This window comes from Molothrus aeneus, chromosome 8, assembly GCF_037042795.1.
Source record: "Molothrus aeneus isolate 106 chromosome 8, BPBGC_Maene_1.0, whole genome shotgun sequence".
In the NCBI taxonomy this organism is placed as follows: domain Eukaryota; kingdom Metazoa; phylum Chordata; class Aves; order Passeriformes; family Icteridae; genus Molothrus; species Molothrus aeneus.
Window position 1 is genome coordinate 33,755,540 of NC_089653.1, and position 24,019 is coordinate 33,779,558.

Here is a 24,019-nt window from a genome sequence, read left to right on the forward strand (position 1 = left end):
TAATAGTAAACATAGTTTGCATCCAGTGACCTTCAGGAAGCACTTACAGATAATGATATCACAAAAAAATAAAGTCAAAAGAAATCAATGGTACATTTATAACTCATCTCTTAAGGGTAAATATATGGGCATATGGTGCCATGGAGTAAATAAAAAAGTGATGCATGTAATTTGGAGGACTTTTTCTGGCAGTTACAAGAGCTGAGAGAATCCTTCAGCTCCCCTTGTTTTTCCTCATGTACACAAAAATAATTCCCTCAGGGCCTGGATGTCTGTGGTTGATATCATAAATATCCTGGGATGAGGATATTTCATTGCAATTGCATCTTTTAATGCAGAAAGAAATTGCATTTGGCATTGCTTGGTGTTGGAGAGGAAGGGGGTTAATGTGGGAGGCAGGGATGGATCAGAGTTTGGGTATTTCAAGCACAAAATATTCCAGTATAGAAGTAGGAATCTGTCTTTGTCAGAACATTTCAGAAGTGTAAACTTGGGGTTTAAAAGTAAACAGAAGTGGTGTTTTCTGGTAGAATTGGAATATTATCCAGCCAGCCCATCCTTTCCAGTTTTTAGCAGAATCAAAATCCTAGAATAAATCTGATAGGAACTCTCGTTTCTCTCATTTTGTTAGAAATGTTGCTTAGAAAGTCAAATTTTATAGCTTATCTTAATGCAATATTTAAGAATTGTTAATGAGTGATGCTAAAAGTTGTAATTCTGGATTGGGGTAAAAATTGTAATTCTGGACTGGGACAAAAGTTGGAAAAATATAATTCTGGAGTGGTGCACAAATGGCTGTTTGGGGCTGGGGCTGCTGGAGGTGACCTGGGGACAGTTCCTGCTGCCCAAAGAGCTTTTCCTGGGTGAGTGAGAAGAATCTCATTTGAATGAGGGTCACAGCTGATTTTAAAGCGTATTTTAATTTTACATTCCTGTCTGGAAGGAAAACCAGGAGTTGCCTAGGGGTTTTTTGTTGGCTTTATTTTGTTTTATTTTATTTTGTTGGTTTTATTTTGTTTGTCTTTATGGCTTTCTGTTGGTCCTTTCTGGTGTCCAGGCACTGGGAATTGTTCTGCTGAGCACCAGTTCTGTGCAGAACTCAAGTGCCAGGACTCCTGTGTGATTTCTGTGTCTGTGAGGAGATGATTTATTTCCAAACTGCTCTTTCCTACTTACAGATATTCCTCCTCTCATTTTCTGGTCACTCAAGCTGGTGATAATTTTTCACATTACTCCATGAAAAGGGAAATAAAAAAATCAATATACACTGAGAATATTCATCTTGTGTGATTTTGCAAATGTCAGGAAGCTCCAAGTGGAGGTTTCCAGTGTGGATGGAAGGTAATCCTCTCATTTGGGACGTTCTGACATTAAGTTAAATCAACTTCTTGCATTCCTTGAGCACTTTGCCAATGTAGCCCAGCAGCTGCTTTAGCTCCCCATGATCAGTAAAACACCTGAAACAGCCTTTGCTGTGCATTTCTGGGACACTGAACCCATGCCCAAACCAATTTTTGCTTTTTTTGTGCCATTATCACCCAGCTGGGTCCTTGCCTGGCAGCTCACTCCAGATCCCACTTGTTTGATTTCCCTTCCCATTAAGTTAACAAGAGATGTCAGCAGAAGGTCACCAGCACTGGGCAGCTGTGCAGACACTTCCAGGCTTTTCCAGAAGCTCAGGAGTTTTGTTTTCCAGTTGTGAGCCTGTGCCTCTCCCAGCCTGCCTCTCCCAGCCTTCAGGAAACACTTACAGATAATGATATTACTAAAAAAAGTGAAAAGAATCAATGGTACATTTTTAACTCATCTCTTAAGGGTAAATATATGGGCACATGATGCCATGGAGTAAATAAAAAAGTGATGCATGTAATTTGGAGGACTTTTGCTGGCAGTTACAAGAGCTGAGAGAATCCTTCAGCTCCCCTTGTTTGCTGGATGGGAAGCTGTGGATTTGGGAAGGGAGGGAGATGTGGGAGTTAGAAACACTGGGTAGAGGAAATGGAGCAGAGGGATTTCCTAAAATTGGGTTTAAAACATTGGCTTTTTGTTTTTTAAAAGCTGGTGTAGTTCAGCCTCTCAAAAATCAGGATCCCTTTCTCTTGGCAGAGTAATTTCCCAGGGGAATTCACAGTTTCCTTGTCTATTAAAAGCCAACCATGAGGCTTATCCCTTAAATATTGGCATTCATGGGCAGGTGAATTTAGGTTTAATCCTCCACACACAGGCTGAAATGGAGTGAACACTTCACTGCTGGCCCAGAAGTGCCTGAGAAATTTGTAAGTGAGGGAAAGGGAGTGTGGACTTGCCTGAAGGCAGGAATGTGGCATCTCATGTGGGCTGAGAACAAAATGCTGGCCCTCACCAGAGTATCCTGGTACTGGGAGTTCAAGATCCATTTAGGGTTCTTCATATTGATTTCTATTTTTAATCTGTTATTCTTAGGATGTTTGGTTTTTCACCTGTATTTGACTTTTGGTCCTTGAACCAACCTTTTATAAAGCTGGAGTGCAACTTTCACCTTTAGGGAAGGAGCATTTTTGAGAAACCACTTTTGCATTTTGCAGCTGTTCTACTTTATGGATTAGATTCCGAATTAGTTATGCTCTTCGTTCCTTTTCTAAGCTCCTTCTTTCCAAAAGGAAAGTTGTTTCCCTGATACAGGGATCCTTTTCTCTCCTGGATCATCCTTCACTGCACTGCACTTCCCAGTCTCCTCTCCATCTCTTTTGGCCTTTGCCCTTCAAATCCTGATCCTCAGGTTTATCCCAGCAGTCTGACCCCTCCTTTGAGCTGCTCTCAAGTGTTTGCTCTCTCTGTGTTTTCCTGAAGCTTTGTGATTTCCAACAAAGCCCTTAATGCAGGGACTTTGCTGGAAATTCTTGGGTTGGAATGTCCCAAGGTGAGAAGGGAAATAGTGTTGGGACTAAAGGGATGGGGAAGGTGTGACATTTTACCTGTGGGAAGGAGCTGATGGAAATCAATGCTGATGAGCTCCTGAATCCAGGGAATGCTTCTTGGCAAAAATAAGGTGTTGTTTTAAACCAGGTTTGTTTGTGGAACCACAAGGGAAGCAGCAGCATTCCTGTTCCTGCCTGCTGAAATGTGGGACCAGCCACAGGCTCAGGTTTGCTGGTGATGCTGCTGCCCATAAATCAGGACAGCTTCTCCTCTGCTCCTCCATCAATTGAAACTGTTGGTCCTGAGGAGAAAAAGCTAAATAAATGCACACTGCTCATTTATTTCTGCTCCTCCTTTCTCCCTTCCTCCTCCAAGAAAAAGCTTTTACTGCTCTACAGCAGCCACAGAACAGAAAATATCTGAAATTATACAGCAAATGCCATGCTTTGGCTTAAAAGGCCTTTTTTTCTGGCTCGTGAGATGACATCAAATGGCTTTTTCTTCCATCTTAACAAGTGAGTGGTGAAATTCACCTGTCTGCCAAAAATCTGTGTGAGGCTCGTGGCCAGCTCAGCCCCAGAGCTGTCCTGAGAGCTGGGAAGGACAGAGAGTCTAGGGAGAGGGAGGATACAGAGTCTGACCATGTTCCAAATGAATATATTTATTTATTTAAAGAGTTTCCAACCTGGCTGTATCTTGAATGCAGTGCTAACAATAGAGAAATGCTGAGTTTTAGCATTTTATTTCAAATATTAAACCTTCATGCTGGTTAATTAAGACTACCTGTAATTTAACCAGCTTAGAAAGTGCCTGACACGTCTGAACATGGCACCATAATATTCTTATCCCAGACAATCTCACTGCTCCTGACCATTAGCTCTGCAGGAGCTCAGAAATACACTGAGATCCTCCTTTGCTGCTATTAACCTCAAAAACTAAATTGGATGCTGTAGTTCTTTCTGGCCAACAAGCAATCCAGCTTGAAAAAGAAATTAAATCTCTGGGTTTTCCCTAAAACAGATCTCATCTGCAAAGTCTTGCCCATAACAATTTGCAGCTTATGTCTACACAACTAAATTTAGGCTCTGCACATTTTTCTTACCCCCTGAGTACAAAAGAAGCATTTTCCTTCCAGTACCAGCAGCCTCTCTCCCTGGTCCCCTCTCCAGATAAATTGTTTCTCCCATTAATGAGTTGTTCCTCGTACAAATCCCGTGTAGGAGCTCCCTGTACAACTCATTTCTCCAGAAGACTTGCCATGTCCTGGGCAAAGCTGGGAAAGCTTCCAAGGCAGGAAATCTGTGAGGCAGCAGATTGGGAGTTATTGACCTTCAAGAATATAGATTTCATTTATCAGGATCCTGGGCCCCAGCCGTGCTGTCCTCACCTGAATAAATTGGCTCTGGAGCAAACAGCTGAATTTTTCAGGGGGTTGTGAGACACACAGTCCCTGTTTCTTTGAAAATGGTGGGAAAATCTCCAGTTTTAGGTTGGCTTTCTGTGATGTTGGAGGTGTTGTGCTGCAGCTGCACAAAGGAAAAGCCAGGTAGTTCAGGAAATAGCCTCAAGTTGCGTCAGGGGAAGTTCAGGTTGGACATTAGGAAAAGTTTCTTCATGGAAAGGGTTGGCAAGCAGAGGAGCAGTCTGCTCAGTGTGGTAATTTCTGGGGTCCCCCATGGCAGGAAGGAAATGATGGATCTGACTCCATGTTCTTAGAAGGCTAATTTATTTTTTTATAAGTTATTATAATATATAATATATAATATATTATATATTATATATTATATATTATATATTATATATTATATATTATATATTATATATTATATATTATATATTATATGTATTATTATATATTATATGTATAATATGTATTGTTATATATAATATATATTATGTATATTATATTTATTATTTATTATTTATTATTTTATAATATTGCATTATTTTAAAGAATGCTATACCAAAACTATACTAAAAATAGAGTAAGGATACAGACAGAAGGCTTAACAAGATACTAATTAAAAACTCGTGGCTCTCCAGAGTCTCGACACAGCCTGACCATGATTGGTCCTTAAAAGTAAAATATAGTAAAAACAATTCACATGTTGGATAAACAATCTCCAAACCACATTCCAAAGCAGCAAAACAGGGAGAAGCAAATGAGATAATATTCCCCTCCCTTTTCTCTGAGGCTTCTCAGCTTCCCAGGAGCAGAAATGATTTTTCAGAAAATATGATGGTGACAGCCCAGGGCAGTGGTGCAGTCCCCATCCCTGGAATTGTTAAAAAACTGCATGGATTTGACACCTGAGAACAGGGTTTATTGTTTAACAAGGTGATGGTTGATGATCTCAGAAGTCTTTTCCAAGCTTAGTGGTTCTGTGGACTCCTGGGCCTCTGGAGTTCAGGGCTCTCTCCACTCCAGAAATTGACTTCCATATTCCAAGTTCTCATTGTTCCTCTGAAGGAACAACTGGACATCCAGGAATTCCTAACAGAGATGTTGGAGCACAGTGGGGTTTTTAAGAGGCAGTAGAAACAAAACATGGGTGCTTTTTCTCTTAGACAAAGGTCTTGGCTGGAGAGGGACAAAGTTAGACTGGCAAAAATGGAAAAAATCTTTTCCCCTTTCTCCCTTTTTACTGTGTATTTGCAGTACAATAGATTTTCAGTACACTCCTGAAAGTGTTCCATTAAAGATAATGTGACACCATGTCAGCAGGAGAACTTGTAAACTGACTTTTACAGAAACTTTAAAGGAATTCCAGTAATGTAAGCCAGAAACAAGTGTTCTAATTGAAGCTGCTCTGCTGAGAGGGCTGGGAGGAGAAGGCTCCAGGGAGAGCTCAGAGCCCCTGGCAGGGCCTGAAGGGGCTCCAGGAGAGCTGCAGAGGGACTGGGGACAAGGATGGAGGGACAGGACACAGGGAATGGCTTTAAGCTGACAAGGGGTAGATTTGGACGGGATACTGGGAATTGGGAATTGTTCCCTGGGAGGGTGGGGAGGGGCTGGGATGGAATTCCCAGAGCAGCTGTGGCTGTCCCTGGATCCCTGGCAGTGCCCAAGGCCAGGCTGGACACTGGGGCTGGGAGCACCTGGGACAGTGGGAGGTGTCCCTGCCATGGCAGGGGTGGAAGGGGATGATCTTTAAGCCAAATCATTCTGGTGTGATTCCATAGTCTGGTTTTCTCCTGTTCATCTCCACTTCCTTGCTAGGAAGAGCACAAGGATTATGTGATTATTGTCTGTTGTACATGAACTAAATCTGGATCACATTTAATTTGAGGATTCATTTTTCAGGCTCTGCAACATTTACAGAATCCATTATTAATATTAATATTCAGTAACATCTAAAGGCTTTGTTCAGGCTAGAGGAGGTGCAACCTCTGCTCCAGCGTGTTTATGGTGCTGACAGACAAGGGTGGGAAGGTGAAAAAAAAAATCAAAGGAGATTTAACTCTGCTGAAGTTGTTATTTAATCAGTGGCAGTGCTGTGGTACCTATAGGCAGTGATGTGTAGGCAGAGTGTGTCTGCTTTCAGAATCACTGAATGGTTTGGGTTGGGAAGGACCTTTAAAGGTCACCTGGTCCCACCCCATCACAGGGACATCTGTCAGCTCTCCCAGGTTCCTGCAGCCTGGCCTGGGACACTTCCAGGGATCCAGGGGCAGCCACAGCTGTGCCAGGGCCTGCCCACCCTCACAGGGAAGGATTTCTTCCCAGTATCTCATCTAAACCTTTTGCATTCCCAGACTGGTTTGGGAACACATCTGTGCTCATCCAGGAGTCAGTGGGAAGAACCAAAGGAGTTTGTTTACAGTGTTGATGCAAATCAAAAATGATTTAGGCTTCAGTTTATTTCCAGTCTCATTTTGGAGAGGGGCTGGTTAAATCTGGAGCACACAAAGAGGGAAGCAGGACAAGGGAAGTGATGGTCACACCATTGTCTTTGAAATGAAAATATGCACAAGTTATGGATGACTGAAGTTCAGAAGAAAATGGCACTCAAAATGAGGGAAGGTTAAGTGATTTTGAAAGCTTTCACTTGCTGACTTAACAAACACCTGAATATTAGTTCAGCTCCTATAAATTGGTGCTGTATTGCCCTTCTGAATCAAAATTAACTCATCTTGGTATGTGAAAACGTCCCCCTTCTTGTGCAACTGTGCCTTTACTCTTAAATTCATGTTAATTTTTGTTTAAAAATAAAAACATGCTCTGTATCATCATGCTAGATTAGATCCATAATATGGATAAAAACATTCAGATCCTTCCATTTGCAAAAATTGCGTTGCGGAGCGTTCAGGCTGCCTTGTAATTTCCTGCAGACGTGATCCCTCATTACCGTGATTGTAATTAGTCCTTCTGATGCGTTTTTCACCTTCAAGGCACTTTACAAACATCAGGCAACTCATGCTCATTCCAGTCCTCTTCCCTAGATAAATAACATTCTGAACCTTGTTGGAGAAATAAGTAAAATCAAGAGGAGGGGTCGAATATCACGAGGAGCTGCAAGGCAAGGTTAATGAAGAACCAGATTCTGCTCCTTGTGAGCATTCATGGCTTTTTTAATCTTAAATTAGGTCACCACTTTGTCCAGACATCATCCCAGCTGGTTTTTGCAGGACTCAGAAGCTCCTTTCCCCTTGCTCAGCCCCACAGTGCAGTTTTCAGCCCTTATTTTGTCTCTCCTTGGAGGGCAGAAATCTCTCTCATTTCTCCATGTGATCTCCCATGTTTTTCCCTCTGCATTTCCTCATCTCCTGCACCATCAGCAGCTCCCTCCCTGCTCCTGCTGCTTTCCAGCCATTCCCACTCAGTTTGCCAGGATAACCTTTCAGTCCATCCCTCCCCTTGAAAATTGGCTCCTTTTTTCCAGAGAAGAGCAGGGATGGCCAGTGAACCAACGGGACCCATCTTGCTTTTTGTGACATTGGCATGTTCCTTATGAAGACTTGCTGAGGTTTAATCCTTAATGTTTTATTCTTATTTTCCAAATCAGCATCTAGAACCAGGAATTTTTCTAAAAGTCTTATTTTTCCAAGTTTTCCAGATATACTAAGAATTGCAATTTCACCTTGCAGATCAGTAGACAAAGAGAATTCACCTGGCATTGATTTTGGGGCTTTGAGTGTGGAATTTCATTTGTGCGGTTTGGGGAGCTTTTGGGGTTTGGAGTGTAAAATACCTCTTGTTTGCACAGTGCTTTGAAGAGGATGGGATTGAGGGATTTTATGGGATGGATGCAGGGATGAGTTATTGTGAAGGTTTCCCCAGGTCACATTTCCTCTTCTCTCCCCAGCATCCACCTCCCACCATCTTTGGAAGTTGTGGTGCTTCATCCCAAACTCCCTGTCCCCAAAGGTGGATATCTTTTGGGAAAAATGGGGAATTGTGTGTTCAGCCCTTCCCCTCAGCCCTCCTCCATCCATCTGCTCTTGGCTGCTGCATCCCCTCAGGATTCCACCAGGGCAATGTGTGGCCTCATGCTGAGAGGAGAATGAGGTGGTGTGGCCAGAGGATTTAAATTTAAAGATGAAGGCTGATAAAATCTGCATTTCTAACTTATTCTGAAACTCATTTTTATAATAAAGTGAGGTCAGCAATGCCAGCCAAATTTCAGCAGCAGAGGTAGATCATCAAGTTTGATCTTAGATAGCCTGGTGTGCTAATTTAAGCATATTTTTGGGTTGGAGTGGTTCTTTATCTTTGGAGTGGAAAAAACAAATGAAAAATGCACATTTAAAACCATTCTTGCTGCTCCTCATTAAGATTGTTGCCTTCTGAGGAGCTGAAGGATATTGTTAAATTTCTTTGGGTCACTTGAGACGGCTGCTGAATTTCATGGTTGAGGAACAAGAAGGAGAAGAACCAATGGAAATATAATGAGTATTTGTTCAAAGCAATATCTGCAAATTGCCTGTCCTGTCTAATACAGATTACAGATATTAGAGGGAGAGAGAGGTGATTATGAAATATAATCAATCACCAGCCTTGCTCCAAAGCCTTAGGTCCTGGGTTTCTTGGTGGACAGGCTGTGTTTACACATTACTGGATGGGCTGGCAGGAATCATTTCATTTCTGAAGCTCTTTGATCATTTCACTTGATTGGGATGCAGTAAATTTGCATCCTGTGCCAGGGAAGGTCATGGAGCAGATCACCTGGAGTGCCACCAAGCCAAGAAGGCCAATGACGGCACCTGGGTTGTGTCAGAAATGGTGTGGAGCAGGACCAGGGCAGGGATTGTCCCTCTGTACTGGCACTGCTCAGGCGTCTCCAATCCTGTGTCAACTTTTGGGTCCCTGAATGATAAAAAAGTCATTGGGGGGCTGGAGTGTGTCCAGGGAAGGGATCAGAGCCCCAGGAGGGGCTGAGGGAGCCGGGAAGGGGCTGCAGAATCCCTGAGGGAGCTGGGCAGGGGCTGCAGAATCCCTGAGGGAGCTGGGCAGGGCTGCAGAATCCCTGAGGAGCTGGGCAGGGGCTGCAGAATCCCTGAGGAGCTGGGCAGGGGCTGCAGAATCCCTGAGGGAGCTGGGCAGGGGCTCAGCCTGCAGCAAAGGAGGCTCAGGGGCCCTTGTGGCTCTGCACAGCTCCTGCCAGGAGGGCACAGCCGGGGGGGTCGGGCTCTGCTCCAGGGCACAGGGACAGGAGCAGAGGGAACGGCCTCAGGCTGGGCCAGGGCAGCTCAGGGTGGATATTTGGGAACAATTTCCTCATGGAAAGGTTTGTCCAGGCCTGGCACAGCTGCCCAGGGCAGTGCTGGAGTCCCCATCCTTGGAGAGATTTAAAATCCAAGCAGAGGTGGCACTTGGGGACATGGGGCAGTGCTGGCCTTGGCAATGCTGGGAATGGTTGGACTCAGTGAACTTGGAGGGCTTTTCCAGCCTCAACAATTCCATGATTCCATGAATAGAGACATTTATAACCCTAGCACAGCTCTTTGGCACGTCAGATGCTCAGTGTTTTCAGGCATGTGACACAATTCATTTGGTTGCTTTATCCAGATTTATTTGATTCTAATGTTGATGTTTAACCAAGGTATGTAATTCAGCTTCTTTTTGTTGTTTTGTGATTTTTTTTTTCCAACAGATGTGGGAAGAGGCCATTGCCTTGGGTAAAGAACTTGCAGAACAGTATGAAAATGAAATGTTTGATTATGAACAACTCAGTGAACTGCTGGTAGGTTTTTTAATGACATAGACACTGCAATAATTTATTTCAGAGTTGAATTTTGAAGCTTTTAAAATTATATAAAAAATACTATATCAATGACAGTAAAATTCAGAAACAAATACCCATCATGGTTTTGTTGGACCAATGTCAATTAACTGGCTACCAGTGGATTGTCTGAAAAACATTGAATTTATTTTTTTTAGCTGAAAGAAAAGCATTTCAGTAATGTTAAGCTGATTTATTTGGGGTATAAAAGGAAATTTTGAATTTAAATATAAATGGGGACATGAAAAAAATCCCCATTCTCTCTCAAGTGTCTTTCTATATTCACATTTCTTTTTTTAGGTATGAATAATCCCCAAGCATTCATGTCTCCAGTCAGTTATTTTTGCCCTGACGTTACCCATTCATTATTCCTGCACCATTTTTTTCCTCCTGTTCTCTTCCAAAGAGATAAATGGCAGCTGTCACTGTCCCTCCTCAGGTCCCAACCATTTCCACAGGAGTTGGGATGTAATTCCAGTTTGTTTCTGAAAATTTTCAACTCTAAAGTTTTTGATGCCTTTTGCTTTTGCACTCAGAGTACATTTTCCTCAATTTCTTTGAATTATTTATCTGTTTTCTTTATCCCAGTAGGTCTGAGCTGGGCATTCCTGTGGTGTTGAACTCAGCTCCACACAGCCCCAGCTCACTGTTCCTGGTGGGGTGGGCATAGAATATTCTTCATTTCAGTATAAAAGGAATTGGGTAGGATTGTTCCTCAGCTAGAAATGGTTGTCAGAGGTGATTATTCACCAGGGGATGGCTACTCTCCAAGTCCCTCAGTTTTAATTTTCCATCTCCTTTTTGCTTGCACATGGGCATGTGAATGGGTTTGTCACAGAGGCAGCCACTCTTTAATTATCCTACTGGATCCATCCTGTAGGGAAGTTGGAATTTGCACTTTATTCATTGTAGCCAATAATCACAGAGGGATTGAATGATTTGGGTTGGGAGGACCTTAAAGCTCATCCAGCTCCACCCACTTTGCCATGGGCAGGGACACCTTCCCCTGTCCCAGGTTGCTCCAAGCGCTGTCCAACCTGGCCTTGGATATTTCCATGGAGTTTCTCCCTCTTCTAAGAAGGGAGACTGAGAACTTCTGATCCTCACATCACACAATTGAGTTCATCTGCTCATGAGCCAAGGGGTGAGATGTCACAGAATTAGTCCTGGCCTGCATTTCCCTCACAAGACAGAGATCAAAATTCACTCTCCCATATGAGTCAGGTCTCATGTACCCCATCAGCTTTTCCTATTGCTGCTGCTGAACAGCTCCTTTTTTTCTCCCACACTAAAATTTAGAAGTTTTTAGTTCTTTCTATTCTCCCTCTTGTCTCTTTTCTTCAAGCAATATTAAATATTAGTCTCTAAGACAATTCACAAATGACAGAATAGTTTTGCTCCAGACGAGCTGAGAAATACTCGGCAGATCTGGGTCTTTGTAGTCTTGGTGCCATTTACAGTTATCTGTCGTGTGGGAGCAGCACTAAACCTCCCCCCAGATCAAAAGTCATTCTCTTTGCAGAAATAATAGACTAAAAATAAGTTAATGAACAGATCTTCTGAAGCTGCTCATTTGCTATTATTTCATCATTAGAGATAAAGAAGTCAGCGTCGAAAGCAGATGGCGTCTGACATGCGTGTGTTCATTCCAACATTTACATTTTCCTGCAATTCTCAACTGCCTGCTTTCCATATGCAAATTCATGGTTGTAAATATGGAAGAGAAGTAGTAGAAAAATGTAATGAGATGTAAGAGCCCAAAACCGACAAGTCAGCACCATTGGGATGAGCTGTGTGCAGCTTCATCCTTCCGGTGTTTCGGCATCAGAAGTGTCACAACTGGAATTTCAGATTCCTGACCTTCACTGCCAGTGGAATACTGGATGTGAATCAGTGAGGTTCACCAAGATGAGGTCCATCAAAATTGAGATATTGGATATGGAACAGTAAGGTTCACAGTGATGAAGTTCATCAGTTGAGATATTGGAGTTAATCAAAATTGAGATATTGGATATAGAGCAGGGACCTTCATCAAGATGAGGGCACTCAAAATTGAGATATTGGATATGGGACAATGAAGTTCACAATGATGAAGTTCATCAAAATTGACATATTGGATATGGAACAATAAAGTTCACCAAGATGAGGTCCATCAAAATTGAGATATTGGATATGGAGCAGTGAGGTTCACCATGATGAGGTGAAATTAATCAAAATTGAGATATTCCTTAGGGAACAGTCAGATTCACTCTGGTAAGTAGAAAAATCATTGCTACAGAGTCTGGTATTTCCAAATATTGCCATGAATCTGATATAAAGGTGAGGAAAAACAGGGGAATGAAACATCTTCAATTTAGAGATGCATACAAGATCTTAAGTATAAGGAATCTCCTAAAAACTCAGGTCATTCAAATCCCTCCTGTTTATTTTGCAGAGAAAACAAGCCCAGTTCTATGAAAACATTGTGAAGGTGATACGACCAAAACCAGATTATTTTGCTGTTGGATACTATGGCCAGGGATTCCCAACTTTCATAAGGGTAAGTGTCACCTGTTTCCAGAGACTTTTCTTGCTCTGGAAATTTCCCTTGGCTTGGAGAAACCTGCCTAACAGGGACAGGTGCTTTTTAGGTGTACAAAACAATCACTGGTTTTTCCTTTCTGGTTTCTATGATGGAATAGTTGAATTTTAGTAGAAAAACTTTCTCTTCAAACGTATTCAGTACTTTCTATTTCTTCAGGGTATCACTAGAAATGAAGATAAATGACCCAATCCATCACTCAGGGTCATAACCATCTGAAATGGTGACATTTTTGCCTGGCAGGTTAATATATATTTATATATATAATATATATATGAGCACGGTAGAGAAACCTTTTGTATGACCATGTTTTCAGGCGAGTGTTCTTTCCAGCATTGTCACAAAAATGAAGTTGACTATCAAAGGTGTGTGTGACACCTTTAATAGCAATTTTTATCATTGATTTGTGTGTGTCAGGTGCCAATTTAAGACATATATCACTTGGTTGATGCCAGGATCATAGCTTTAGTAGACATTAGACATTTTAAGGGTTTTTTTCACTAATATTAGGATTTTTATGGGTTGAATTAGTGGTTAAAGAAAAGTGGGGCTATAACATGTCTGAATTGCATCTCTATTATGATTCTCTGGCACTTGGCAGCTGGTGACACACAAATAGCCCATTATTATTTTGTTAACTTCCCTGGGCATCCTGTGCCAGGGCTCACCACCCTCACAGGAATTAATTTCTTCCCAGTTCGCCCTCTGAAAACCAGGCTGTTGAGTACCCTGCTGCTGGAGAAAATCCTCACTTTTCCCTCTATTCCAGCATTCCCTGTCAATTACAAATGTATATACATGAATTACAGTTATACAGAGCCATCTATTATTACCTTTCTTTCCCCTACTGAGCTTTTCAAAAGGCATCACTGCAGAACTAAACCCAACTGGGCAAATGTGAACAACTTCAGGCTCCTACCCCCAGTCAAAACACCCTTTTTTATTAAGTCCTCTATAATTTTTTCACCAAGTATTCATTTTGAGATGAGTAATGAGGTTAAGCATATTCAGATGCAAATTTTTTCCAAACTTGCTTTAATATGTTTGATCAGTTAAAAATATGCAAGTTCGTCTTTTACACTTTCCTTTAGAATTTAATGAACTCAGCATGTAAATGGACTCTGTAAAATATCTCTTCATTTTCTTTATTGGCAAAGAAAAAACCAATGCTTACAAATACAATAAACTTAATTTTAAAGTTATAAAAAGTTTAAAGTTTATAATGGCAAAAATCTAATCCACTAATGTGAGTCTTTTTATAAGAGTCACTATTTTTGGATATTCCTCCTTAAATCTGCATTATGTTTCTGTTTTTCTCTGCTACTCTTTTGCTCCCCTGAGTGCCTTTGAATAAATGTTTATGTATAAAAAGCCCAATCCAGTTTATTTATTGACATCCATTCCATCATTAACTGTGGAAGGTGGAGGAGACATCTTGGATTTGGTAATAATTTCTCTTAATATATTTTCAATGGCCACCCATGTTACAGATCCTTGAAATCACATTTTGAGGTGATTTTAGTGTGGCTTTAATTAATACCTGAAGTTAACCATGGGCTTAATGATCTCAGGGTGGAATTGGAGGTGAGAAAAAAATACTGATAAAGTATTGATTATGACACAGGGTGAGGAGTGTGACATTCCTCTCGTACTGAGAAGTGCTAACAGCGTTGGTGTCAGCCCATCTGAGGCCCCAGTTCTGTATTGGGAGCACTGGTTTTAGCTCTGGGGGTGCTGATGCCAGCTGTGGGTGCCCCTGTGATGCCCTGTGCAGGCTGCCCTAGAACAGAGGCTGGACAGAGCTCCAGAATAAAGCAGGGATTTATTCAAAGCATCTCCTCCATGGATCCACCTTGGGCAGCACCAGAGCCCAGCCAGGGCTGCACCCAAGATGAACCAAAATGGCCCCAAAATGCACGGCCGGGCACAGGCTCTATCCCTGGGATCAGTTCTGCTCCATTTGCATCTTGCAGTTCATTGTCCCATTCCAGCTTTAGCCCCTGCAGTCCCACCCTGCTTGTTTTTCTCTCTCCAGCCCACGGGGTTTGTGCTCCTGGGCTGAGATTTGGATCATTTGTCCTTGGTGCCCAGCTGGAGCAGGAATTGTTTTGTCTCCCTGCTCTGTGCACAGAGCTCAGCATCCCTTAATATGAAGCTCAGAAGTGCACACTAAAGCAGCACAGAATGTGCAAAATAGAAAAGTTAAACCTGAGGCGTCATGTGTTTGCAGAACAAAGTGTTCATTTACCGGGGCAAGGAGTACGAGCGCCGCGAGGACTTCGAGGCGCGGCTGCTGACGCAGTTTCCCAACGCCGAGAAGATGAAGACAACGTCACCCCCTGGTGATGACATCAAAACCTCCTCTGGCCAGTGTATCCTTGGGCTGTACACCCACTACACCCAGTACAACCAGTGCATCCAGCAACTCAGGTCAAGGATTTACAGCCAACCTGTTGCACTTCTGCCCTGCCGGGTGTAACGCACCGATTTTGTTGTTTTGTCCTTTTTTGTGTGTGTGTTTCTGTTGAGCTGTTTGCTCTGTGTGACTGAAATTCCCTTTTCACTTCTTAACCCCTGAAATTCAGATATTCAGTGCTTCACTGTAAAGCCCAAACTGGATTTACCCTCGAAATTTCATAGGCCGGTGTCAGAGCAAATTGTGAGGTGAGCTTGGGTTTTGTTGTTTTCTCTGTCCCCTTTATAGCACATTGTTGTATTAGGAATCTGTGCACAGTTAAGGGGCATGGGCATTGTGAGGGCATTTAACTGTGATTTTTATTATTGGCACACAGTCCAACCCACTGGAAAATAGTGATCCCATATTTGTTGATGGACTTCCTCTAATATTAGAATTTAGTATCCATTCCTAAACAAGCAGCATTTGATTTTCATTGTGCATTTGGGGCTTGGAACTGCATGATCTCTGAGGTCATTTCCAACTCAATCCATTCAGTGATTCCATGATTCTTTTCCCTCTTCTCAGTTTCTACAGGGTGAATGAAGTCCAACGCTTTGAGTATTCACGCCCCGTTCGAAAAGGAGAGAAAAACCCAGACAACGAATTTGCAGTAAGAAATTATGAAGAAAATAAACCACTTTTGGTTTGCTTGTTTATCCCCCTCTATTTTGAGCATCTGAGCCATTCATTATCTTTTGCTTGTTGAGAAATAAATTCTAGGTTTAAAGGGATTATTTTTCATAGAAAGTTAATTAAGCCAATTTATCATGTTCTCGTTTATACCAATAGGAAAAAATGGGCAAAGCTGTATTTATTTTGTAAAAACAGCTCTTCTGAGAAAGGATTTTAAATTGTTACACCTGAAACTTGTCTTGCCGTGAAGATTCCAGTCAGGCATCTGAAAATCTTTTGTCACTAATACCTTTTGCTTTTTCTTGCTTTTTTTTAAACCATTTGTTTAATCTAATGGTCAATAAATGAGTGCTGTAAGGAGGCCCTGGCACAGGGTGCCCAGAGGAGCTGTGCAGATCCCTGGCAGTGCCCAAGGCCAGGTTGGATGGGACTTGGAGCAGCCTGGGATAGTGGAAGGTGTCCCTGCTCCTGGAACCTGATGGATTTTGAGGTCCTTTCCAGCCCAAACCATTCTGTGAACATCCAGTAAAACCAGGGGATCTTTCCATGGTATTCTGCTTCAAAAAGGGAGCAGTTGTTCCCTGTTAAGTGACATACCAGATTTAAATTAATGCTGCTCCATCTTCCATTTGGAATTCTCCCCTGGCTCTGTGACATCTGCCATACCTTGGTCCTTGTCCTGCTGCTGATGTTTTAGGGCTTTGCTCGGGGTCCCAGCTGTCCATGGATAACGTGACACTTGTGTTCCCTTTGCAGAACATGTGGATTGAGAGAACCATCTATGTGACAGCCTATAAATTACCAGGGATCCTCAGGTGGTTTGAGGTCAAATCAGTTTTCATGGTAAGATCAGCTTGGCTGTGTTGAGATTGTGTAAAACAGTGGGGTTTTTATACAGCCAGGGAGCATTTGTGTGTCTCAGTGGCTGTGCTTAGATCTGTGAACAAGGAATCCATGGGATTGGACCTGGCACATCCTGAGGGAACCTGCTGAGGGTGCTGGTTGCCCACTGAGGGTGACTCAGGCAATGCTTTTCCATTCCTGAGGGAAGGGAATGCAGCCAGCCCTTCAGCCCTTTTAGAAACCATTTGTGTCTCTCAGCAGGTGCCTAGAATGAAGAGAGATCTGAGATGGTGCAGGGACCCTGTTCCATCCCAGAGAATCTAGCCTGAACTTTATCAAAGAGGATCTGGATATTTTGATTGTCATTAATTCAAAATACCCCAATAATCAAAGGCATTGTATGTCTGCCTTTCTTACCACTCGTGGTTAAAGGTTGTTTTTGCTTCTTCTCCATATTTAGCTAAATATACCCTCAGCAACCTCACAGAGTAACTCCAAATTACTCATTTCTCTGTTCAACCATTTAGACTGTTTAGATAAGACATATCCATTAAACGCCTTTAAGATTAAATTATTCTTATGCAGCTGTAATTTTTAAGTAGCAATAAAAACATTGTTACTGCGTTTTTGAAATCTCTCTTGTGAGGCTTATTTTTAAAGGAAAAGAACAATTTGCATATGATTAATTAAAACCTTTTTCATTGCTCCATTGAGGTTATGTTGGACAGTTGTATTTGGATGAACAGAAGTAATGCAGAAAATTACTATGGTATCTATAGTAACAGAATATGAATGTGATGTGTGACAGTAACAGGCAGCTGAATAAAACACATTGAATTTTTAATGAATTTCGTAGTTTCAATATAACCCTGATGGAGAAGATTGTATTTATCTTCATGATGGCAAGAAGTGCTGTTTGTAAAGGCTGGCAGATCTGATGCCAGTCCTGATGAGCAGAGAGCACAGCCTGACAGGCACTTGCTGGGCACAAATCCCCTCAGCCTTTTGGGAGCAAGGATTGTATGAGTTGCAGAGCTGAGAAATGATAGCAGAATGGAACTTAATAACGTGTGGGAAGACTGCTACAGATAACTTCTGACCTCCTCTGGCACAGTTCCCACAAAATGGGTATTGACTTTTCTCAAGATCTCTGTCAGCTAAAATGCTGCAAGGAGGATCACAGAGTTTACATCCCTGTAATGCTAAATTGTGATTATGGATACAGATATTATTGATCCCTTGCTAAGCACCAAGATACTCCAGCAGCTCTGCATGTTTCATATTTTATTGATGGAACTGGAATATCGTTAAAGGGAGAGGTGAGATTACATCAAATCAGTGCTGAGAGAATGGAGTAATTTCATAAATGCAGTGTATTATGTTACATAACCCATAGGAACATGCAGAGTTGCTTTAAATCTGCTGGCTTTTCCAATTCTTTCTGAGTACTTTTACCTAAACCTTTGCAATCTGTTCATCATCTGCAAGGAATTTGGGGCCAGCATTTCTTATTCTGTAACTGATTTGCTTTAGCTGGGCACAGGAAGTTGTAGGGAAGAGAGACCAGCCAGGGAATTAGAAATCAGATTGTGAATCACACTTGAGTTTAAAAATCACAAATGCTAATCTCTGTTTTGTTTTTATCTTGGAATTCTGTACTGGTGCAAATGTCTCAGGAGAATGTAATTCCTGTTTTCCCTGGATAGAGTGAGGAGTGCCCAGAGTGGCCCTGGGAGCAAGGCTCTGAATTTACACTTACCATAAATAGCTTTCACCAGGTTCCAAAGCCCAGTTTGTAGTAGTGAGATGGCAACTGCAATTCTCCATCTGCTTTTAAAAAATTAGAGGGAGTGTTACAAGAGTAGTAAAAGAAAGGAGAATGAGAAAGAAAGCCATGATTACTGCTACAGAAAAGTCAAAAAGCTGTCAGCTCAATGAGTGCTAATTTCTGGAGATGCTCAAGAGCTTTAAAAGCAATGGTTCATCAACACATTATTGCATAGTTATAAGGCCATTAATACAAGTGACAGAATGCTAAATTTAGCCTGTGATGTTCCCAGCAGTTTTGCCCAATCAGATGCTGGATGTGGCTTCATTCCCCAGTCCAGATTCCCCCTGGCAGGCTGGGCTCTGTCCGAGCCTGGCCTGCTCCCCATTCCCAGCAGAACCACCAGGCTCCTTCCCTGCCTTCCAGAATCATTCAGCAGGCAGGCTGCTCAAAATGCTAATTAAAACATCCTTGATGTAATCAGCTGGCAGGTGTAAGAGTAACAACTAAAGAGATTTGATTATAAGTGGATCTCAGAAACAGGGTAAGTAACTGATAGCCAGGTAGAAGTGCTGCTTTGTTTATGTAGCATTTATGTAAATGAGACTGTAATCAAATATACACTTGCATTTTCCTCACAGGCCTCAATTAACCTTCCTTTCCTCTCCCTTCCACATCATTTTTTTAATACAAGCAGGCTGTGGCTTCCAGTGAGGACTCTCTACACTCTGGGTCACTGCAAGTTACTGATTTTCAGCCCATTCACTAATATTTAAAATGTTTTAATACTGTTTTTTTCGACATGAACTTTTTGAAAGACATGGTAGCTGGGCAGAAAAAGTAGCTGGAGGTCAGTAAGTTAAAATAAAGCAAGTTTTGTACAGCATAGGAGCTAATTCACCCCGTGAAGGCATCTGAGGTGACTCTTCATTGAAGTCCAGGTAGAAGGAAAATTTCTCCCTTCAGTTCTCGATGGTCAGATGAAGAAAATGTGATCTCTTGGGAAAAAGCACAGCAAATAGTTTAGATATCATCTCATCAACATATTCAACTCACTGTCCTTGGAAACACACCAAAATAATCACTGCAAAAATATCTTTGTGATTTTTGAGCGGCTTAGGATTACATTTTCCATCAGAAAATCCACGTTAAAGTTATAATTTCTTTCTTACTGTTACGTTAAGCTGGATCTTCTTTGTGCTGCTAAAACTCACCAACCCTTAATCTCTGATGTTCTCCCTAATCCTCCAAAAAACCTCACGTGATTTTGCTGCCAGAGCCTTTCTGGATGCTGTGCTGGGATGTAATCCCTCTTGCAGCAGCAAAATGCAGTTAACTTCCTGCACTGATAGCCATCATCATATCAGTTACTGCAGCACAGAGATACCACATACCTCAGTCACCCTTTCTGGTCATTATTGGTCAAAAATCTCCCAAAAACCTCAGTTCTGAAAGGCCTGGAGCATTTCTGCCCATGGGGTTTTGCTGAGCAGGTTAAAAACTCCGCCCCTGGTTTGAAATCTCCTTTTGTTTGGGTTTCAGGTGGAGATCAGCCCGCTGGAAAACGCCATAGAAACCATGCAGCTGACCAATGACAAGATCAATAACATGGTGCAGCAGCACCTGAACGACCCCAACCTGCCCATCAACCCCCTGTCCATGCTGCTCAACGGCATCGTGGACCCTGCTGTCATGGGGGGCTTCGCCAACTATGAGAAGGTAATGCCAGTGTTCCCTGGATGCCACCAGGAATCCCCTGGATGCCACCAGGAATCCCCTGAATTCTGCCAGTGTTCCCTGGATGCCACCAGGAATCCCCTGAATTCTGCCAGTGTTCCCTGGATGCCACCAGGATCCCCTGAATTCCACCAGGATTCCCTGGATGCCACCAGGAATCCCTGAATTCCACCAAAATTCCCTGAATTCGACCAGGATTCCCTGGATTCCACCAGGATCCCCTGAATCCTGCCAGGATTCCCTGGATTCCACCAGGATCCCCTGAATCCTGCCAGGATGCCCTGTATTCCACCAGGAATCCCTGAATTCCACCAAAATCCCCTGAATTCCACCAGGATTCCCTGAATCCCGCCAGGATCCCCTTAATTCCGCCAGGATCCCCTGGATTCCACCAGGATCTCCTGGATTCCACCAGGATTCCCTGGATTCCACCAGGATCTCCTGGATTCCACCAGGATTCCCTGGATTCCACCAGGAGTCCCCTGGATTCCACCAGGATCCCCTGAATTCCACCAGGAATCCCTGAATCCCGCCAGGATCCTCTGAATTCTGCCAGGATTCCCTGCATTCCGCCAGGATTCCCTGAATTCCGCCAGGATCCCCTGCCCTGCTGGGATGGAGCAGCTCTGCTAGGAGGAAAGGCTGGGAGAGCTGGGATTGTTCACCTGGAGAGGAGAAGCTCTGGGGTGACCTCATTGTGGCCTTGCAGGGCCTGAAGGGGCTCCAGGAGAGCTGGAGAGGGACTGGGGACAAGGCATGGAAGGACAGGACACAGGGAATGGCTGCCAGTGCCAGAGGGCAGGGATGGATGGGAGATTGGGAATTGGGAATTCCTGGCTGGGATGGAATTCCCAGAGCAGCTGTGGCTGCCCCTGGATCCCTGGCAGTGCCCAAGGCCAGGCTGGACATTGGGGCTGGGAGCAGCCTGGGACAGTGGGAGGTGTCCCAAGGAATGGCACTGGATGGGATTTAAGGTCCTTTCCAACCCAAATCACTGGGATTTCACGATTTTCACTTTGTGCTTGTAGCTGTTACTTAGCAGAAGTTTTAAGTTGATCAATTTATCTTTGTTGTAGCTCATTCCTCTGGTAGTGGATGTTTCATTTTCTGAATAATGGCTCATTTCTCTCTCTCTCTCAATTAGGCTTTTTTTACTGAAAAATACATGCACGAGCATCCAGAGGATCATGACAAGATTGAGAAGCTGAAGGATCTGATTGCTTGGCAGGTAAAAAACTTGAAGTCAGGTTTGGCAGAGGCAGCTGCTGTGGAAAGACAGCTTGGTGTCACTTTGGAGAAAATTCAGACATTATCCTCACCTTGGATACATTTCTTTGCCATTTAAATCTGTCTTGGAGCTTGAGTTAAAGTTCATCTTTTCAAATCTGACATAGTTGCTCGTTTTGATAAACTTGCTGTGAACAAATATGATCAAGATATTTTCTTTTTTCTTGTTTCTTTTTTTTTTTTTCTTGTAAACACAGTAAGTGACAATCTCCCATCTGTATCAGATGAGAAAATATTTTTCAGGGCAAACAAGAGACAATTCCAGTTTTGTTCCGTAGTTGCATACTGGACATTTTTCTGTGGTCTCAGTATAATTTTATGGTAACTTAAAAAATACCAGGTTGATTGGAAATCTTTTTTTTTTTCCCACAGAAAAAGAAAGTGAATCATTGTCTTTTCATATTCAGTTCTGTCTTTATAATAAAGGGAATAATTTACATTTCCGTAGATTTCAGTCTTAGAGGTAGTAGAGCCAAAGCTACAGAATTCAAAAATAGAATATTCTCTGAAGGCCCTAAAACTATCAGTGAGTAAAAAACTCTTTTGGTCTGACAAAAATAAAAAAGGCATTTTTAAATTTATTTTCTTGTGAGCTTTTAGAAAAGATTAGATTTTATAAGCTTTAAGTTTTATAGAGGAAAATAATTTAGTCCCAGCAGACTGACTTGGTGTCAGCTCTGTGTCTTTGCCTCTGAGAGTGATACTTCAAATGAATTCCAAACACACTTTCCATCAGCAAAGGCTCACTTTGGTGACACTTGTGTATTAAAATGGTATTACAATTTGAAAATAGCTATGGCAGCTGATCACATTGTATTGTAATTATTCGGGGCTTTTAAATACATGATTTCCCATCAGTTTTGTACTTCAAGAACAACAGGAACCTAGAGAATAGAGAAAAGGGATCAACATTTATTTTTATATCTGAAAATTAAGAGTCACTAAAAGCCCTTTCAGTGCTTTTAAATTGCCTTGGATGTTTCATACACATTTAAGGGATCCTAAAATTTAAAATTCCTCTCAAATTACTTCAGTTTCCAGCCAGGTGGGAGTCAGCTCCCAAATATTGGGAGAGGGATGTGTATGGAAGCCTTTGAGGGGACTGAATTCATCCTGGGCTGACAGGGATGGAAAGCAAAAAGGAGATTCCATTTTTCAATAATGTGGGGCTTGGAGTTCTGTAATCACATGGAATTTTCTCCCTGCTGCATAAATCAATTGGGTATATGAAATAGGAACCTGACAATTGTATTACCAGCTGACCAGTTAAATTCAATTTTTTTCATCTCCTTACCTCTTTCTCCACTGTGCTGTGGAATTAATAATTCATAATTCATATAATTCCTGTGAACTTCAAGTGTACATTTTGTTTCTGTCTCTTATTAATTCAGATAAATTCCATTAGCAAAGCAATGTCCATTTTTGTCCTTCTTGGTGCTTTTCCAACTTGGGCAAAAAATGTTCCCATGCAACTGCACCATTTCAAGCTGATCTTTCATTTTAACATGAAGATAATGAAATGATTGATTGAAATTAAGGCAGAGAAATGAATGATTGATGACATTAGTCACTCTGAATTTAGTTAAAGTATTTACAGCACAGCAAAACAGAAAAATACCACAGCAAATCAAAACCTTGTGCTCCTTCTACAGAGATGAAAGAACTGCTGCATACCAAACTCAGGTTTTATGCTCATATTTTATGATCCCCTTGCTCTGAAAGATTGTTTTCAAAGATTAGTTTAATAATTCAAATCAATGTCATTTTTTTCAGTCTTTTCAGCCGAGCAGATCAAGATTAAAAAAAAAAAAAAAAAAAAAAAAAACAAAAAGGGGAAACAAATCAGGGAATAATTTCAAGTTGCACTGGAACTTTATAAAATTTTAAAATCAGCCAAGAACAGAGTTATGAAATAAGAAAATGCCCTTTCTTCAAGGCCACATTAATTGGGAATATCCTGAATGTGGCAAAATTCTCCCTCTGACGGGTGTCAAATTCCATGTCAGGCATCAGCACATTTCCCTGTGTCTGGAAAGGAGACACAGGAGGAGTTTGGCAGTTGGTAGGAGAAGGTGAAGCAGAAGTGGTAACACAGCTGGAAGGTTCTTCCTGCACTTGATAAACATTTAGGGATTAAGTGGTCTTGGACAGGGAGGCCAAATATCCTGACTCAGCAGCCTCGTGTTCTTCTGTGGCAAAGCCATGGGACATTCCTGGATTTCAACTTCTGTAAAAGATTAACAAACCTCTCCTTCTTCTCCTTCTTTTTCTTCTCCTCCCTTCTTCTCTTCCTCTTTCTTCTCCTCCTCCATGGCCTTCTTGTTCTTCTTGTTCTTCTTCTTGTTCTTCTTCTTCTTGTTCTTTTTCTTCTTGTTCTTCTTCTTCTTGTTCTTCTTCTTGTTCTTCTTCTTCTTCTTGTTCTTGTTCTTCTTCTTGTTCTTGTTCTTATTCTTGTTCTTTTTCTTGTTCTTCTTGTTCTTCTCCTTCTCCCTCCCCCCACATTTTTTCCCTAAATAATGTCATTTAACTTCCTGTTCTTGACTTTCCAGCCTGGAGGTGGCTGATCCCCAGGACAGGTTCTTCAGTGCATT

General features: G+C 42.0%; 1 protein-coding gene across 1 annotated transcript in view; it reads left to right on the forward strand.

Annotated features, from left to right (window-relative positions):
- DOCK1 (dedicator of cytokinesis 1) overlaps window positions 1-24,019 on the forward strand; it is a 277,491-nt gene that overhangs the window by 223,614 nt on the left and 29,858 nt on the right. The window contains exons 39-46 of the mRNA XM_066554638.1: window positions 9,993-10,082; window positions 12,556-12,660; window positions 14,933-15,074; window positions 15,288-15,366; window positions 15,686-15,770; window positions 16,550-16,636; window positions 19,947-20,123; window positions 21,286-21,369. Coding sequence (XP_066410735.1) covers window positions 9,993-10,082; window positions 12,556-12,660; window positions 14,933-15,074; window positions 15,288-15,366; window positions 15,686-15,770; window positions 16,550-16,636; window positions 19,947-20,123; window positions 21,286-21,369 — 849 coding nt within the window. The remainder of the gene's footprint in view (window positions 1-9,992; window positions 10,083-12,555; window positions 12,661-14,932; window positions 15,075-15,287; window positions 15,367-15,685; window positions 15,771-16,549; window positions 16,637-19,946; window positions 20,124-21,285; window positions 21,370-24,019) is intronic.